This window comes from Buceros rhinoceros, unplaced genomic scaffold, assembly GCF_000710305.1.
Source record: "Buceros rhinoceros silvestris isolate BGI_N320 unplaced genomic scaffold, ASM71030v1 scaffold5662, whole genome shotgun sequence".
NCBI lineage: Eukaryota > Metazoa > Chordata > Aves > Bucerotiformes > Bucerotidae > Buceros > Buceros rhinoceros.
The window spans coordinates 107637-125927 of record NW_010397062.1 but is presented as its reverse complement, the minus strand read 5'-3'; the positions used below and the strand labels follow the sequence as shown (position 1 = coordinate 125927).

General features: G+C 41.8%; 1 protein-coding gene across 2 annotated transcripts; it reads left to right on the top strand.

Annotated features, from left to right (window-relative positions):
- The first annotated feature begins 756 nt into the window (after positions 1–756).
- HMG20A (high mobility group 20A) lies at positions 757–13014 on the top strand. Of its 2 annotated transcripts, none has more exons than XM_010146094.1 (8): positions 757–848; positions 2911–3058; positions 4175–4390; positions 7337–7469; positions 7813–7844; positions 11250–11325; positions 12040–12255; positions 12870–13014. In XM_010146094.1, exons 1-8 carry the CDS (start codon positions 760–762, stop codon positions 13004–13006), a joined length of 1047 nt encoding a protein of 348 aa, XP_010144396.1. In that variant the 5' UTR covers positions 757–759; the 3' UTR covers positions 13007–13014. The 2 variants fall into 2 exon arrangements, with proteins under 2 accessions (XP_010144396.1, XP_010144397.1); XM_010146095.1 differs by having other exon boundaries at positions 759–848; positions 4178–4390.
- Positions 13015–18291: the final 5277 nt, after the last annotated feature.

Sequence of the window (18291 nt, the reverse complement as noted above, 5' to 3'; positions counted from 1 at the left end):
TTTGTTCCCTACAATATAACAGTTCTATATTTTAGTAAGAAAGGTGATGAATAAATTTAATTGCTGAATTTCTTACCTCACATCAAATCCCCATGGCAGGCAGGGAGGCAGGGTACAAGAGAAACTGATTCTAACTTGGGAACAGTGTGTATTGAATGAGAAGTGTGGTGTGCCTTAAGCTGCTTGCTCCTGTAAGTGTTTCATGGTGTTTCCTGGGAGTCAGAGCTTAAAATGATCTAGCTAGCATTGCTGTATTCTCTTAGTTAGCAATTACACTCAACTATGTGCATAGATACAGTGTGAAAATGTGGACAAGGAACTCTCAAATGGAATCGTAATTTGAAATTGGTTTCAGTTTTCTTTTTAGGTCAGCACAGAAAGCTCTGTGGTGAGGGCGTGCAGTTTTGAGGCAGGTTGGAAGAGTGGAGTCCACGTACCTATGGGCTGAGCGTGAATAACCATTTCTCTCAAGGGATAAGCCAGAATGCTACAGTGCAATTTCCAGCAACATTGTGGCACGGACACAGGGCTCAGTTAAAAGGGAGACTGAACTGAAGCATGATTTATGATCTTTCTTCTCTGACCTGTAACGCAGCTGCCGATAGGACCTGTCCTGAGACCAACCAGCTATGACTGGTCAATTGGTTTATGGGATAAAAAAAATCTGCTGTGTCGTGATGTTTAAACTGAAATGCTGCTGAAGTGAAACCATGAGATCATTGACTTACCCTTCTTGCCTTTTTTTCTTTTCCCAGAGGTATGGAGAACTTGGTGGCTGGCTCCAACCTTCCTCCACTTTTTACAGATGAAGATGGGTCTAAGGATGGTGGTGAAATTACTGTAACTGGGTAAGCAGCTCCTTTTTAATTTTCACCTGATAGATGTTATCTCTAGACTTACCAGGAACACTTGTTTCACTGGGAAGAGGGCTTTCTAAGTAATTTTTAAAGAAACCCCAAACAAATAAACCCAGCAAAATGCTCCCTTGGCCTTGATGGAAAATCACAGGATTGTATGTTGGAGAAACCAGAACTCTTCTGAAGGAAATGATCACAAATTTTCTTTGACATCTCTTACCTTCAAAGTTTGCTTCCTTAGGATTTTAGTCTTTAAGACAGAATTAGACAGCATGATGGGGACAGAGAGAGGGAGTGCATTTGTTAGTTACAGTGATCCCAGCTAAATAAAGTGTTTCTATTAAAGAAATACTATTCATCTCTGATTTCTGCAAATCACTAAGAAACTGATGCCTTTCATTTTTGTCAGGCTGAAACAATGGCCTCTGAAAATCACGATCACAAAAGAAGTTGTCTTTTAGGAATACGTGGGATTCTTGCTGCATTTTGATGCTTGAAGTTTCTTTTCTATTTTGTAAAGCACCATAAAATTCAGACTTTGCAGGCAGGTAAAGCCCCAAGAAGATGAATATGGACACATGTACTTCAAGCAGGTCTGGATTTGGATTTACCTAGCAGCTGGCACTTCAAACTTGCTGGTGACAAATGAGGGACTTGTTCAAATTACATTTGTGTTTAAGAGGTATTAATGTATTGAATGAGCTTTCATCAGCTTTCCCTGCAAGTTGCTGCATGACATTGAAGCTTTTCCTGCACTTGTTTAGAAAAATGCCCTGCTGAGGGGTAGCGGGTAGGGAAGTAGAAATGTTCTTCAAACCCTAACAGGGATTTGAAGAAACTGTGTTGTTGCATTTCCTTTTTGACACGTACCAAAAGTAATTACCCAGTAGGAGTGTTGTGTACGCTTTGTTCCCTTTCTCCCTCTCTAATCGTTAGTAACATGAACTCAGTCTGATGGCTGAAAGTCAGGCACGGATCTCTCCAGCCCTCGTGGCTTTACCAGTAATTATGCCTCAATTACTGATGATAGTGGGTAATGAAAATAGGCTGTTCTCTCTATTTAAAGACCAATTTTCCTGTAGGCATTCAGCTAACAATTCTGTTAATATATCTCAATTTTCTATAGCTGGGTTCTACGTTAAGAGGATCAATTATTTTGAATATTTAAAATGGCTTGAATGTAAGCAGCTGTAGTTATGAGTATGTCAACAAAGCAGACCTGAAGCATACGCTGCTGTTTTAGTGATTTTTGTGAATGTAACTGAGCAAGGCCAAGTAATCGTTAGCCTGCCTCAAGAAGGGATTAGAATCCCAAAATCTTACATTAATTTGCCCACTGAGCACAGTGGTAAGAATGACTATGGGGTCATTGGCCCACAATATGTGCTCATCTCTGTTTATCTACCTGCAAAAATATTTCTGCGTGTTTGCTGCTTTTTGCCTCCGGAAAGCTTGTCCTTTCTCGGAGTAAGGCTGATTGATACAGCTCTTGCAGCAAAATTAAACAGTGGCCGTTCAGGAGCCTGTTGGGAGCTAGTCATCTTTGTGCTTTAAAACCCACGTGTATCAACGGGAGATGATGCTGAATGAAATCCAATCCAAAATCATACACAATCACAAACCTTTAAGTGTATTTGTTGAGAAATATATTAAATCCATTCAGCAAGGTGTATATTGGTTGAGGGGGAAACCATTCATTTCAAATTCCTTATGGTATTTTTGAACAGTAGAGAGTCATGCTTTCTGATTTCTGGCCCAGATGTTTACTTGCTTGACAGCTGTTTGTATAGCCAAAAGCTTCACCAAAAATGAAACAAAATAACACTGTAAAAATCAAACTGTCTTTGAAAGTCCATAGAAACTACGGTAGTTACAACAGTTGCTTGGATGGAGCAGCTACTTCTTCAAAAATGACTCTTTAAAATCTTTTTTCTTGCTATTGTAAGAAATGAGTATATTTGCAAAATTTTTGCATGTTTTAGAAGATTCGGGAGGAAGTGAATTAGCAATATGACGATTAAATTTTTTCTCTTGCTATTACATACTTTTTCAGATTAGCTCCTTCTGAGAGTTCATTCAGTGGTGGAACTTCACAGCCTGTGAATAACCCAGATTTGGTGGAGGATTTGTCACAGGTTCAGCAACTGCAAAATGAGTCCTCTAACACTGCTGAAAACACTGAGCAGAAGCCTGAGGAGGAGGTGGGGTGAAATAATAGTGACTTCTTGGGGAAGGAAGGGCATGGAGTTTTGTCTTTCTGGTTTCTCCTACCTATTCAGTGTGGGTTTTGTTTGTGTGGGTTTTTTGTTTTTTGTTTTTTTTTTTTTTTTTTTTATAGGATCACTAATTTTCATCCACTTGCCACTTTCCTCTTGGGACTCTCTCTAGTTTTCTCCTGTGTTGCACAGCTGCACGCAGGGAAGCTGGCAGGCATAGCGGACAGAGAACAGCATGCCTGTCTCTAGCTTAGCCCATGGGGGTAAAATTCCAGAAAGGAAACAAAAACTAACATGATGGTGGGAACATGTTGATCTGGGGAGAGATCAGGAGTGCTGAAATGGTTATTCGTCAGTAGTGTAAGAAAATAGTATTGTCTAGAGATCACTCTAGTAGTACTATGAAACGAAGAGGATGAGTGGTAATTCTGTAACTCCGGTGAGCTCAGTGTGCCACAGGCAAATCTTACTATGTTTGCTCCTTCAGAGTTTTTTCATCTTTCTGTGGGAGGTGATTAGTGGGAAAGAAAGCCTATAGAATAGATTAGAATAGAAAAGTCCATATATTGTCCCTTTACCCACATTTTGGGCATGTAATGCATGAAGGTGAGAGATTTGAAAGGGGCAAAATAGCTAGTTAATAATTGTGAACTAATACACAGAATCTCTCCAAACATGATATTGAGGCAAATGACTGAGAGTGGCTATGTGAAGGTGAGAAATCATTTTAAAAAAACCCCTAAAACCCAAACAACCAACTAACCAAAATTTAATACTTTTCAGTTGCATTAGCTAAGATAATAATTCCATGGGTTATCAGTCCTCATGGTTTTACAACCAGCAGTTGATGCAAGTGTTGTTTTATTGTCCCTGTGGACCAGGACATACCGCAAACAATTTTTCACAATGAGACTTCTTTGGCTTTGCTTAGAGAACAGTCAGGATTGCCCTAAAGTAAGGTTTGAAACTTCCATCCGTGGAGAGGATGTACTACAACAGCGTACTCTTGATGAAAATGTTTGAGACGTGATTATCTTTTTCCTTCCAAAGGTGGTAATTCTCTTCCTTCCATCTGAATTTTCTTCTATTTTCATTTTGCAGCAGCAAAGAACTAAACGAGGAGGCTGGGCCAAAGGGAGAAAGAGGAAGAAACCCCTCAGGGACACCAATGCCCCCAAATCCCCCCTCACAGGGTATGTGCGATTCATGAATGAGCGTAGGGAGCAGCTTCGAGCGAAGAGGCCTGAAGTTCCTTTCCCTGAGATCACCAGGATGCTGGGCAATGAATGGAGTAAACTGCCTCCCGAGGAGAAACGGGTACCATTAAACTCCCTTTTCCTTGTTGGGTTATGTTAAAAGGGAATATTGTTTAGTGAGGAAGTTAGCATTGGCTTCTGGTTAAAGCTGTGTTCAGGAATATATTTACAAATAAGGGGTACGGGACTGCCCTGATTCAAATAATGAACCCTGCTAAGACCATAGTGTCTCATCCAGGTGTGACTTGAGGAGAATCGTATCCTCTAGATAGTGCAAGTATATATTCAGAACAAGGGGGATTGTGCTAGTGAGTTGTCCCGTGGTTTATATGGTTCATCTGGATGTAACTCTTGTACCTAATTCTGATACAGCTGAGAACTACCAGTTTCCAAGGCCAAAGCCTTTGGGAGGATGGAGCTGAGGAGAACTTGGCAGGATTTCAGAGCTGCTTGAAGGATTTTGCAGTTCTGTTTCTCATCAATTTGTATAAAAATCTGGTGTCTTAGAGTAAGACAAGCGGATCTGAAAGGGCGGGTTCCTGAAGGTTAACATGGATAGACTTTTAGACAGTGTTTTCAAGTATTGCTAGCCCTAGAAAGAAAGTTGAGATCTGTACGAGGGGCAGGCAGTGGGAGTTACGCATTCTACTTTCTACACATGTTGCCGCGGGAAAAGGGGTCTTTTTTTCCACCTTTCAGCCAGAATGTGATGTCTTCTAATTGAGACTACTGTGGCCTTCTCACTGTCTGCTACCTGAAAGAAGACCAAGGCAATATTGGGTTGGGTTCTTTGACTCCTCCTGCAGTGGACCTTGTTATTGCAAAGGGGTGTCTTCCCATACACATCTGATTACTCTGCTGGAACCTCCAGCTGGCAGTAGTTAAATCACAGTGCAACTTGATGCTATCGTATGAATTTATCAGGACATACAGGCTTTTGAAGGTACTTGAAGGACAAAATAAGACTTAACTGTTTTTATGATGCCTGGATTGAAAAAAGGAATGATGCAAAAAACAAGAGTTCCTTTTGTGACTTTTTAGTAAGCTTGTAGCTTACAAGAATTGTAAAATGGTGCATGGGCATAGTGTTTTAACCTATGAATGCAACACGTGTGTCAAGGCAAAGCAGTGGATTTATAATGTCTCTGTAAGGAGAATGATGTTGCTGTCTGCTGGGAGATGGGAGGAAAGAGAATAAGGCATTCTGCTCCTCTGTGCGCTGACCTTAACATATTTTTACAATGTCCAAGACAGATTTTTAACCTGGGCAAAAGGAGATTAAGTTCAAATCTCTGTTCCATGTGCTGCTTTTTAAGTCCCTGGGAAATCTGTCTTTTTTTGAGTAAAACTGTGAGTGTCTAACCTATAGCAGGTCAGAAAAGACTGCCTAGCAATTCCTTCCCTTCAGTTTCTCCTGCACTTTTTTGTTAAGACAATGAAGGCCACTGGTGCTTCAGAACCTGTGTCTCTAATACAACAGCCCAAAGCTCTTGTTGAAGCTGTGAACTTGGTTTACTATGGAGTCATGGTAAACTGCTGCTATTCAGGTGCCATAACGCAGGAGAAAAGCATGTCTGACATTGTGCTCATGTGGTTGATCTCCAGCAATCTGCAGATGAACTGCCTGATACAAAATTGAAGTGAATGTCTCCCCATTCCAGCCCTGTACTCCTGCTACTTCCTTTGTGTTTTGGCGAGCGTGAGGACAGGTCACTTGAGCGGACTGGACTGACCAAATAGTGAGGCTCCCCCAGAAAACGACCATTACTAGAGTCATAAAGCAAACAGCCTAATAATTATTCTTCTTGTTATTCCCCTGTGTGTGGAAATGTCTCATGAGATGTACGGATCTGTGCTAGAAAACCTAGGACACCTACTTACAGAGGAACTCATTCTTGCTGGTTCAAAACAATCCATCCAAAACACAAGTTAGGGTAGAAAAACTTGTGTGTTTTACCTCAGTTGCTGCGCTCTTTCAGCAGCACACTGCTGGGGATGGAAAAGAAGATTGAATGTCCTGTGGAAGAACACAATGACCAAAAGCGCTGCAAACCCAGCAGTGCCAAATTTGCATCCCAATCCAGAATGTTAACAGTGTCCTCGACAGGGTCAAACCAACGTTGAAAATGTGTGGAATTTATAACGGTTAGGTGTATTGTCATGATGACTTAATGAAAATAAAAGACATACCGGGTGGCTACAGTTCACTGTGATTTAATACTTCCATTTCATTTTAGACTTGGGGGGAGTGGGGGTGGGTGGTGGTGGAATTGAGAAGGCAGCTTTTTTCTTGGAAGGATCCTATTAGTAAGTGTTGTGACTACTCCTTCAGTGGTTTTCAGTTCCCCTAAGGAATCCACCAGTTAAGCTCATTCTGCTCTGCAGATATGTGAAATATCTTCAAGCTGCGCAAAAAAAAGGTTTCTTTTAATCTAAATGCAGGTGGCTTTAATTATAGAACCTGGGGACTTTTGTCTTTGTGCTAGTCTTTTCCAATGGCCATGGTGTTTTGTTCACCCCTCAGACAGGCAAAATGTGTGGGTGTAGAGCGGTAGTGCTTTTTGTCTGGAAGGCGTGATAACAGGAGTGTATTGGAACCCCACTGTTACAGATCCGAACCTTGAGGGGTGATCTGGTAAGGCGCTCTTGTTTGGTGGCATATCATCCCAGCCCCAGAAAGGCAATTCTGAAGTGTTTGCTCTGTGTGATGTGTGGGTAATATTCAGCTGAGCAGCTTAGTAGCAGATTACTTGTAGATCTAACAAAAAAGAGTAAACAGAATAATGATTTGGATTAAAAAAGAAAAAGGAAAGAAAACAGGACAGTAGAACAGTAATTTTATCCAGAAATCTGCTGCCTTTACGTCTGGTATGTTCTCACTGTTTCTTCACCCCTTTCCTGTTTGCATAGGTGAAATGGATCAGCACTTCATCTGACAAGGTGGTTTTCTTCCCTTCCTCCTGAAGGGGAAGAAACTCCCTGAATCTCTTGGACTTTCTTGTTTCAGCGATACCTTGATGAAGCAGATAGAGATAAGGAGCGTTACATGCGGGAGCTGGAGCAGTATCAGAAGACCGAAGCCTACAAAGTCTTCAGCAGAAAAGCACAGGACAGACAAAAAGGCAAATCACACAGACAAGGTATTGGACGAGACAAAAGGTTGTGCTTAGCTGGGACAGCAGAGCAGTCCCAGGTACTCATGGGCTTCTTTCACTGGCATTTGCGTCAGCTGGGTGTAGTGATTAGAGTTGTGGAAGTTTACCTTGTCTTACCTGTATCTAGATTGCATTGAGGATGTGCAGCACAAGAATCAAAGCTAGACACGGCTTCCCTGGGGCTTACTAGGAAAGCTGCACAAGTTTTCTGGCTCTGATGGTTGGGTAATTATGGTTTGATGATGGTGTAACTGCTTTGAATCTTTGGTTCCTCTTTTCTCAAATTCTGTGTATTTTGCGTGATTTCTGTTTGTTTTTTCTTTCTCAGATGGAGCTAGACAGCCAGCCCATGATCATGAGGTAAACCTCTTTGTTCTGTCCTTACATCCGTGAGTAGATTTTCACATAACAGAAGTTTCTAGTAAAGTCAATAAAAACCAGTTTATGCCTGTTGAAGACTCTAATCAGAGGTTTAGACTATGAATTTAGTAAGTGAACATCAAGCTCGTGGCCTAGATAAGCCTTCCAAGTGAGAACCTTTAGGTTGCTGTTCTGAGGTCCTGATTTTCTGCAGCAGCTTGAATGCTTGTGGCTTCCTTGAGAAGGAAATGAGTAAAGTAACCAAATCGTTGGGAGATCTCTGGCTCAAACCTCCTCTTCAACCCTTCCCCCTGCTCCATTTGCAAATGTGGGTATTGGAAAAGAGAAATAATCTCTGTGCTTTAGTTGGTGAGGCAGATCATGTGCATCCTGGCTGACCTTGGTATCTCTCCCCTCAAAGTTCTGAAGCCTTTCTCCAGCTGCGTTCCCTAGGGCCACAGAGCTTTCTTCGTGGTTACCAATAAGCTGCAAACAAAAAGCAATGAAAGATCGTGTTTATACACAGCCGCTGCACTTGTAAGCAGTAGGCCTTTCTTAAAGATCTGTTTCCCTTTGTGCGGTTTTTTGCCTTGGGAAAGCGATCAAGTTCCTTTTTAATGTGTTCATTACAATAGTGACAAGTCTTTGCACTGCTGCGAGGCAACTTCTGGTCTTGTCTACTTTAAGGAAAATAAGTTTCACTTCCAGAAAAATGCTTTGGTAGCATGTTTTTAATGTGCCTTTTTATTAACTCTTACAGGACGTACTTGCGTACGGTTATTCTTCAGAAGTACAAGAATTTCTGTTTCTGTAGTCACTGAGCCTGAGTTTGACTTTAATTGTACAAAACCAGATTACTGAAGGCTCCATGTCCTAGGGTGACTGTGATGTTTACATAACCTTTAAATTACACAGGAGGCAAACTACAGAGTCTTACCTCTCATCCTTCTAACTCAAGCTGTCGCTGCTGAAATCTCAGGTCATAAATGCAGTTGAAAAGGACCCCACCATACCCTGTGGGGCTCCTAAGCTTCATCAGGCAGCAGGTTGAACTAGCAATGTGTTAGGCCGGCATCCTCTTCTGAAAGCCTGCGCCTTTGCTTAGCATTTTTCACCTTTGTATTATAAAATTCATCTGGTTTGCTTTCATGTCTTTCCTGCAAGGGAGTAAAGTATTATAATCCTGCACAGGCAAGGAACCAGCAGAAAAGATTCAGATTGCTTTTAGAAGTATATACTTGAGCTGTTACTGGAAGCAAGACCAGAACTTTTTGTTGTCTTGCTGCTTTCTCTTACCCCCATTGACTATTGTTATTGGATTTATGATTAGTAGGTCTGATCTGGTTCAGTTATTTCTTGAGAGAATATAAGAACATAAGGTCAAAACAACTTTTCTTTCTCCCCTCACTCCACTTAGGTATTCGTGATTTAGTTTCTGTGAATCAGTGTTGAACTAATTTTAAATATTGGATATAGAGATGACCTCAAATGAATTGCAATGACCAATTCAAATATTGATTATAATAAATAACAGAACGGTGGGGCTTGGGAAGCTGAGAAGAAACTTTTAATAGGCACATATGGGCATGAAATACTTGGGGACCCTGTCTCAATGAGCTCATCGGTCGGCACGGAATAAAACACTTTTCTTCCAAGTCCTAGTTTCATAAATGTGACATACAGCAATGTGCGCTAGAGCTATTAATTGTCTTCAGCAGCGACCAAACCGTCGTTAATTGTTCTCCATTGTTCTGTTACTTACTGAAGCCCTAGTGACTCCCTACTGTGTGTCTCAGAGCTGGGAAGGTTTGTTCCCTCTCCCTCTAGTCCTGCCAGTTTCCAGTACGTCTTCAGCTGATTCAGGCCAAGCGAGTTTGCCGTTCTCGCTCAGCACATACAGAGCTTCACAGCTGTAATTCCCCCAGACAGCAAAGCTCAGCTTATCTTTTCCTTTAAAAACAACTAATTGACAGGCTCCTCAGGTAAAGACAGGGTATCTGAAATTCTATCAAGTCTTGTCTGCCTTGGTTGGCTGCCAGATATCATTCAGCTCACCCTCTCTAGCCCCTTTGACTCCAGCAGGGTACCCTGAGCTCGGGTGCCAGAATTCTTCTATCAGCTGTTAAACATTTCGGTTTCCTGCTGCGCACCAAATCGTGTTTGACCCTACACAATTTCAGAGGATGAGTACGTGGTACATCGTCAGCTGTGGTGTTTGAGAAGTTTGAAAAGCTTTTGTTCTCCACGGACTTTCTCTCATGCTTGACTTTGTTTCTGTATTAACAAGTTGATTGTAGTTGCTGCAGTCTAGCAAAGCCAGATTTGCATTGGCTTCGTCATTAGCAATGCAGGCTTTAAAGCAAGACTAATTCCTCTTGATTTTGACATGCCGAAATGGTGACTGAAGTATATTATGGTAGTTTTTTGAACTTGAGTCAAATTAAGATTTCTTTAGGGTTTTTGACTAATCCATAGAGTATTTCCTGATTTAAACAGAGATTGAAATTTGATAGGATTCCTTGACTACAGGCTTTATCTTAAGACGTCAAACTTCTCTCGCTTCTTAAAGTGAAAAAACTTTGCAGTGCTTGGTTTTGCAGCCTGCAGGAGACAACAGTCCAGTTCCTTGAACCTCTCATGTTAATGCATCCCTGCCGTAGCCAGGGTGAACAACCGCTTTCTAACAGCAAAATAGGCCTACACATATTCCCCTACATTCGTCTGAGGTACTAGTGTTGTGTAAGCAGGTTTTCCCCACAGACTCTTACAAATCGTGTTTACACACTTTCAGTAGTAGCAGCGACCATCAGTATGTTTCACAAAAAGATGTGGCTTTCTTGAAGCGCTGTGCAGCTCCCATCTCTTCCAGTCTGGAGCAGACACATGGGACTGGTACACCGTGCAAAAGTCGCTTTGTTTTCCTTTGGCTGTTCTTTCTCTTGGCTGTTTTTGCTTTCACTTTGGAAGTGAAAGACAAAGAACTGTGAAACTTACTGTGCATTTTGCTGGCTTTCTTTCCTGTTTGTTTGATACTTCTGTTCAGGCCATTTCAGAATGTGTCGGTTGATGGTGGAATGCTTTCCAATGGCAAATGTAAATTAATTCAGATATTTTTAAAAGAACTGAATGATTCTAATGTGTAATGTCATTAGGGCAAAAGGGTGTATTTTAGTATGTTACATGGTATTTCTTGATAATGGTGTTTGACCTTAATTAAACCTGTGTCTTAAAAGCTGAGACCTACTCTTTGGCCTTTCTTGGTAGTGTCTTGCAACCAGCCAGCTCTTTCTCTTTATCTGCCTCGGTTTTTGATCTCCCTTTGTTTTCTGTTTTCTTGATCAAAACGATTTCATGAATTCCTGAAAAAGAACAGTATTTAGCTACATATTGCTCTTTGTTTTGTAGAAAGAAGCAGATACAAAGGAGAGATCTGTTTTTGATATTCCAATCTTCACAGAAGAGTTCCTGAATCATAGTAAAGGTAAGTTAAACTTCTGCTTTTTTAAGGTTTTGCTGGGTGCTTTACAACCGAGTGCTTTGCACTCTCCCATTGCAGCTCAAGCAATGCCTTGGGTATCACTGATCAGTGTTTCTGATATTACGTTACCTCTGTACGAGCACACTGGCTGCACAGCGGTTTTTCCTGGCGTTGTCTTCCAAAACTAATCCTTATTGGAGAATGTTTCTGATGTTTAAGTTCCACTTGCTGTTATTCCAGATGGTCCAAGCTGGATCTGCTGTTCTATAGGATGAAGAAATTTTTTGCTAGATTTCCTGGAGACTGTCTTGACTAAACAGTCCAGATTTCAGATACTTACCCTGATGATCAGTAGAAATGTATTTTTGTAATTGGGATCTTGTCTGTAGGCCCCTTACCACTGCTGCTAAGCTGTGTCATACTGAATGCGCTTGAAATCAATCTTGCAGCCTTCCTTCCTCATCAATTCCTCTATTCACTCCCATTCTGATGCTTTGAATGTCTTTGTAATTTGTCTGTCTCTCTAGAAATTAAGACTCTTTACTGCTGCAGGCACTATCAGTGGTTCATGATCTGAAGTTTTTCATCTATAACCCTAAGCTGTGCCATTTGTAATCATCAGTTGAGCATTCTAGAACATTCTGCTTCATTGCCTGTCAATCGTAGATATGTTTTTTATTGTTTTTTGAGTACATGGGAACGGGTTGGTATTCACAGCACGCGAAGCTGAGCTGCGGCAGCTGCGGAAATCCAACATGGAGTTTGAGGAGAGGAATGCTGCTCTGCAGAAACACGTCGAGAGTATGCGTACTGCGGTGGAGAAACTGGAGGTGGACGTGATACAGGAGCGGAGCCGCAACACGGTGCTGCAGCAGCATCTGGAGACCTTACGCCAAGCACTCACAACCAGCTTTGCTGGAGTCCCACTACCAGGTAAGACTCTTTTTCCTTATGACTTTCTGCTAACGTTTATACGATGTTGTGGATTTACAACACGTGGCCCACTGTGGTAGTTCTGTGGTCTGAGCTCTTTCTGAGCTTCTGTTATATTAGTAATGAAATCTTAAAATGCATACGGGGGAGGTTTAGTGACAGCGCTGTATATCAACATGTCACTTCCTTACTCTTCGTAATAAAGTGAGACACATAGTCAGTCCTTGCTCTCCTTCCCTTGTTTTGTGAAAATGTTACTGAATAGAAAAGACAGGACCTGCAAGTTCCTAGATGAACAGAAAGGCTGCGTCTGTATTGCCAGATGCCAGGGAATCCTCTTTGGGACTGTGAATGCCCAGCTGGAAAAGTTTGTTATTATCAGCTGTGAGACCCAAACCAAAGAAAACCATGCTTTGTGAGCCCTGCTATCCTTGGAACTGCTCACTCTTTGGAGTTAGGAGGACATGGGCTTGCAGAACCTGTCACAAGAGGTGATGCATGGCAAAATCGCCTCCTGCAGCAGTTCGTGTGTAAGGCACAAATTGCCCTTAGCATATTCTTAAGTTTTTGATCACTTAAATGTTTTGTGGCTCGTTTTACTGTGTTAACTGTAGGTAGCGGGGAAACACCCACAATGGAAACTATTGATTCCTACATGAATAGGCTGCACAGTATTATTATGGCTAACCCCCAGGAGAACGAGAACCTTATAGCCACCGTCCGAGATGTGGTCAACCGGCTTGAACGCTAGCGGCTGGGTAAGTCTTCGCGCTTGGGCTGTTTGTCTGGTGCCTGCTGCGCTAGTCCTGACGCTGAGTCTTGTGCTGATCACCATATTGTAAAATCAAAGAGTTTTCTTCCTTAAAGCCGTGAGCAAGTCATGAAAGTCAAATGGGGTTGAATATGTCCAACAGCATCAAAGGGTTCTGAAATTCCCCTTAGCTCCAGGATCTTTATACTAAAGACATAAATAGCTGTTTGTCCTATTACTCATTGTGTTTGTGTAAAGCAAATAAGAATACTGACAGAATGGTGTTAAAACAAAAAAAAAAACCAACCCAAAACTATTTATATTTTGGTAACAGGGTGACTAATTCAGAAGGTTCCTTTCTTGAGTGAAGTAAATCTGAAAAACTCTGCAGTAATTGTAGAATCTGATGGTTACAGAGAAATCTTCCTTGTCTCAGGAGGTTACAGGTGAACTCAGCTCTGTCATAAACTGAAAATACCTTACAGCTACCTGCTGTTTAGCACCTGTAGTCAAGCTCTTCTGGTTACAAAGGTTTACATGTAAATGGGTGCTTCAGGCTATGTGTAGCATTTGCTGAGACTGGTGATCATGTGGCTTATGCATGGATTATTACTGAGCTCAAGATTCTGTATTTTTGCTTCTGTTTAACAGCTTAGAAAACTGCAACAGAGAACCGAGTAGATAAACAAATTAACAAAGAAATACCCGTCTTTCTGCATGACTGCTGCTTTGCATTTCCCGCAGCAGTTTCTCCCCCAGTTTTCCCATGAAGCACAGCACTAGACACCCGTGAGGAGTGCGCTGCCTCCTATTTTCACCATGCTCATACCTGCAGTCTTTAGGCATTTGTTATGTAGAGACCTCCTGTACGTGTCTTGAATGGTGTTTAGAAATGCAAATCAAGCTGCCTGGTGCCATCTGCAAATATGTAGACAGGGCTTTTCATCCTCTCTGATTCTGACCTTTTGTGATACTGTGTAGAACAGTTAATTACACGTTCCCCATTATAGTGTGGCTTAAGCTAAAAGATCATTGTCCTTCCAGAGGGTAGCCAGATGGAACGGACTATAGTTCTAAGAGACGACTGAGCTCCCAGCAGAATAAAGAAGTGCCTTTACTGCTGCTATTTATGAAGGGAACAGCTTGTCGATCCAGGTCTGGGAATTTTTCAGTAGCTCATCAACCTCCTCATTTTCGTATACTGTTTTCAATTAGCACTCAAGCTCAGAAGGAGAATCGGGGGATGGGGAGGTTTTACAGGATGGCTAAGAGGGAAAGCAGTTTCTCATCAGTCAGTGACTGGAAGGGCATGACAGGCCCTGAAACAGATGTTTGTCCTTTAAGCACCTTGCCAGAAAAATTGTATCTCAAGGCTACTAAAATCTAGACTTTGGTTCTCGTGAAGTGTATTCATATTTCTTAAATGATGGACAATTCCTCTGTTCCCAAAAATGTGAATATCTTTTTCTTGGATAAACTAGGTTCAGCTGTTATTGGTTTGAAAAAAATTAATTCTTGCTTTAGAATTCTTCCTTCCACTTTATAGTTGAAAAATAGGACTCCATTCCTTTCTTCCCCCTCCCACCAATACCTTCCCTTTTTCAGCAGCAAAACAGTGTGAGGCAATTAAATTAAGAATCGCTTAGTGTTGTTATATAAAGACATGTATGTAACTGGATATAATGATCAAGTAATTCATAGGACTATTAGTTACACTGACTTCGCTTGGTACCGAAAACATTTTGTGACAGAATCCCAGGCGGGAGAAGGTTGGGCTGTGTTAGATGCAAAGCTAGAAAAAAAAGTAGAACTTCCCTGGAAAAGAGGAGCGCTTTGGAGAAAGATTCAGCTGGCATCTGGTAAACTGTATCAGCAAGCTGTCGTCATCGCTGTCCCTCTGTGAACAGGCATATGAAGTATATTAATTCGCCTGTATGTAATCTCTATCAACCCAATGGTCTGTTTGAGGTTGAGACACATTACAAATCAATTTCCTAGAGAAATCTATTCATTATGATACTCTTGAAAACCACTGTACTTCTCAGAACTGAAGTGGGTTTTGGTGGCTTAATACGCTCTATTTAGTGACTGTTTATCGTAGTGAATGATTTTGGTTTTCTGCACTGCGTGGTAAAGAGAACTTTCGTGCAAACAGTATATGGGGAAGAAAAGGATGTGTCGTTATTTAGCACTCTGGATGGGAACGTTCAGTTACAGTTCTGTCTCTATAGGCTTCTTTACTTCTTAATAGTGTGTTTTCAGATAAATCATCCAAAAAAATAACATCATGGTGTCTGTGTAATCCTGGCAGATTGTCATCTTCTAACACTTACTTTTCTGTTTCATCTGCAGGTCTCGTGACCCAGGGATGCTTTACAAAGCTTTTTTGGCCAGTGTGGAATAAGAAGCCATGAGGGAAAGGCTGGGGGTGGGAGGCAGCATTGCAGGTTGGTCCTGGTCCCTGCCATAGTGGCTTTTTCATTAGACAAACGGATCAATGCATTAAAAGGTCTTAAGAAGCCACGGACACCACCCACTAGACATTTGGAACTGTCCTCTGTGTAAACATTTAAGAGCATGCAACTTCTGTGCAATCTTCAGTTTCTTACAAGAATTGCTGGGTGTGAGGGCACAAACATTCTCTGGACTGGCTGGCCGTGGAGATGAAACCTTGCAGTTCATGAAATGGGTGGGAGGCAGCATTGCAGTTTGGTCCTGGTCCCTGCCATAGTGGCTTGTCAATGAGACAAACGGATCAATGCATTAAAAGGTCTTAAGAAGCCACGGACACCACCCACTAGACATTTGGAACTGTCCTCTGTGTAAACATTTAAGAGCATGCAACTTCTGTGCAATCTTCAGTTTCTTACAAGAATTGCTGGGTGTGAGGGCACAAACATTCTCTGGACTGGCTGGCCGTGGAGATGAAACCTTGCAGTTCATGAAATGGTGTCAGCCTACGTGTTGTAATAACTTTGATGTGTTATCTTGCCTAAAGTCTTTTAGTGTCTTTTGTTTTGTTTTCATGTTTATCTTGTGAGATTGCCTTTCTCCGTTTGTGTTCTTCTGATCTGATCGTGCTATCTGACACTTGCAGTGATGGAGAGCAGCTTGTGTCCTCCGTGGTAGCAGGCAGTCTTCCTTGGTGCACTGTCTTGTCCTACCCTGCCTGCTGTGTTTGTATAAGCTTTTTTTAAGCAGAATCCTGGGGGTTTTTTGTGTTAGCCTGCAACTTCTACAATGTGAGTTTGCTCCCTGCTAGAGACTGGCTGTGGTTGATGCTTTGTGTCTTGATTCTGCAACGAGACAGACTTCCTCTCTCCTACCCCTTGAAGAAGCACTTCTCTTGCACATAGCAACCTGCTCTTCTGTGAAGGTCTCCTGTTATTTCTTGAAAATGCTTGGGGGAGCATTTCACTACCACAAAGGTCAGTGGTAACCAGGATAGAAAGTGAAATGTTAGTTGTTCTCAGCAGGGAAAATAAGAATCTCCATTTTAGACTAAAACCTCGAAGCTTGTCCTTCCTCTGATATGCTTCTCAGTCTAATTTAATGTTGCTGCCTGGTTTTTGAGAGATGATCTCATGGTGAGAGTGGTGTTCTATAAAAAGAGGAATGGGCAGGGGGATTGCATTTTTTTTTTTCTTTCTTCCTGAAATGGCAGTGCTGGGAAGCAATATGCCTGGAAGCAGCACATGTATTTTTGCATGAGTTATTAGAACAGAGAAGGTTATTAGTAACTAAGTCCACGTAGCAGCCCCCAGAATTCTGCACTACAGCCCGGAAGTGCTTTCACCTTTTGTACAGCTGAAGAACAGCCTGGGAGCCTATAGCGTTCAGCAGATTCTGTCCTAGCATGACCTGAAGGGCCTTTCACTCACATGAAGTAGAACTCTGCGTGCTGGAGCTGGTTATCTTGCCGAGCTACACTGCACCTCCTGACAAAGATGAAGGCACCTACTGTCTGCACTAATTCATGCAAATTATTTGCTGCCTTTTGGAACTTGTCAAATTGTGAATTCAGACTTTGCTTGAGCACTTGTTGGACAACTCTGGGCTTTATGGTAGTGGTTGAAATGCTCTTTCTTCCATGTGACAATCTCCTTGCTTCTCCGTAGGAAATCTTTAAGATTTCCCTGTTGCAATATGGAGATTGCTTCCACTACTGGAGTGTGGTGCAGTCAGTATCACTCTATAATAACACATGTATTTGAAGATTAAAAAGCAGTTTTTTCTTTTCCCATGGTGTACACATCTACTTCATGCTTGCCTGGAGCCATCTCCAGGTCAACACCTTGTACATTGGTCTCTTCTTACTTGCTGGGCTTATTGCTGTAGCCAAGCGGAAGGTATTTTCATGTAAGATCAAGTCTTCCTTCAGGGAGGAAACTCCTTTCTCTTGTCTTCAGTCTCATTCTCAATACTTCACAAAAAGGAACCTCAATTTGTTGCATTGACCTCCATTTTCTTTAGCATGGGTGAGGCCAGCTGATGTTGGCATAAACTTCAGTGGATTCTGTAACAAATGTGTGCGGGAAGAAATACTATAGGTTAATAATGTCTCCAGAAGAAGCACCAGTACCTTCATCTCCTGCGTGCATCGTGTTTTTTAGAATTGGTGATGTTCGACTTTCACTGAGGTGGCCAAAACACACTGTGTAGCCAAAAGACAATTTACAAAATCCTTAAGTTCAGACTGTGGCATCTTGCCTACTACCTGGAGTTCTACCCCATAAAGACTCCAGGAATGGCTGTGTAATATGCTAGAGGGATGCAGCTGCAGGCTGTGACGTACACGTACTGAAAATAAGGTACGAGTGGCTGCAGGCTGCCCCTGCTTCCACAGATTTGTGGCATGCCGCTAATCCATCATTCTGAGTGGCATGCAAGTGTTAGGGGGTAGGAAATTTAAGGTGATATTATTAGCTGGGGGCTGACAAATCTCTTGCTTTTTTCCCCAAGGAAGGAGGGGAGGTGGGATACCCATCTTAAAGCATCTGGGAGACGACAAAGTTCTTGCTTGCTGATGATGTGACAGATGATGTTTTGTCTCATTAAGCAGCTTCTTAGTTACATTTATTAACCCTATAAAAATGGGTTTGGTCTTTCCAGTGTTTCCTGAGTGTCACTTCAGTTTACATTTTTCCACGTTGGCTGATTAAATAAAGTGGGTATCAAGGAGAAGAGCAGGATGAAATGCTTCTGTCGCTGAGAGAAATGTTAAGAGAAATACGTGAAACCAGAATCCATTTACTGGATTAATATGTTTGGAATTGTTGAGATGC

Excerpts from the sequence above, each read along its gene's own strand:
- HMG20A (XM_010146094.1), top strand. The coding sequence starts at position 760 with ATGGAGAACTTGGTGGCTGGCTCCAACCTTCCTCCACTTTTTACAGAT. Across the intron at positions 3,059-4,174 it reads AGCAGAAGCCTGAGGAGGAG|CAGCAAAGAACTAAACGAGG; the intron begins GTGGGGTGAAAT and ends TTCATTTTGCAG. Across the intron at positions 7,470-7,812 it reads AGGCAAATCACACAGACAAG|ATGGAGCTAGACAGCCAGCC; the intron begins GTATTGGACGAG and ends TTTCTTTCTCAG.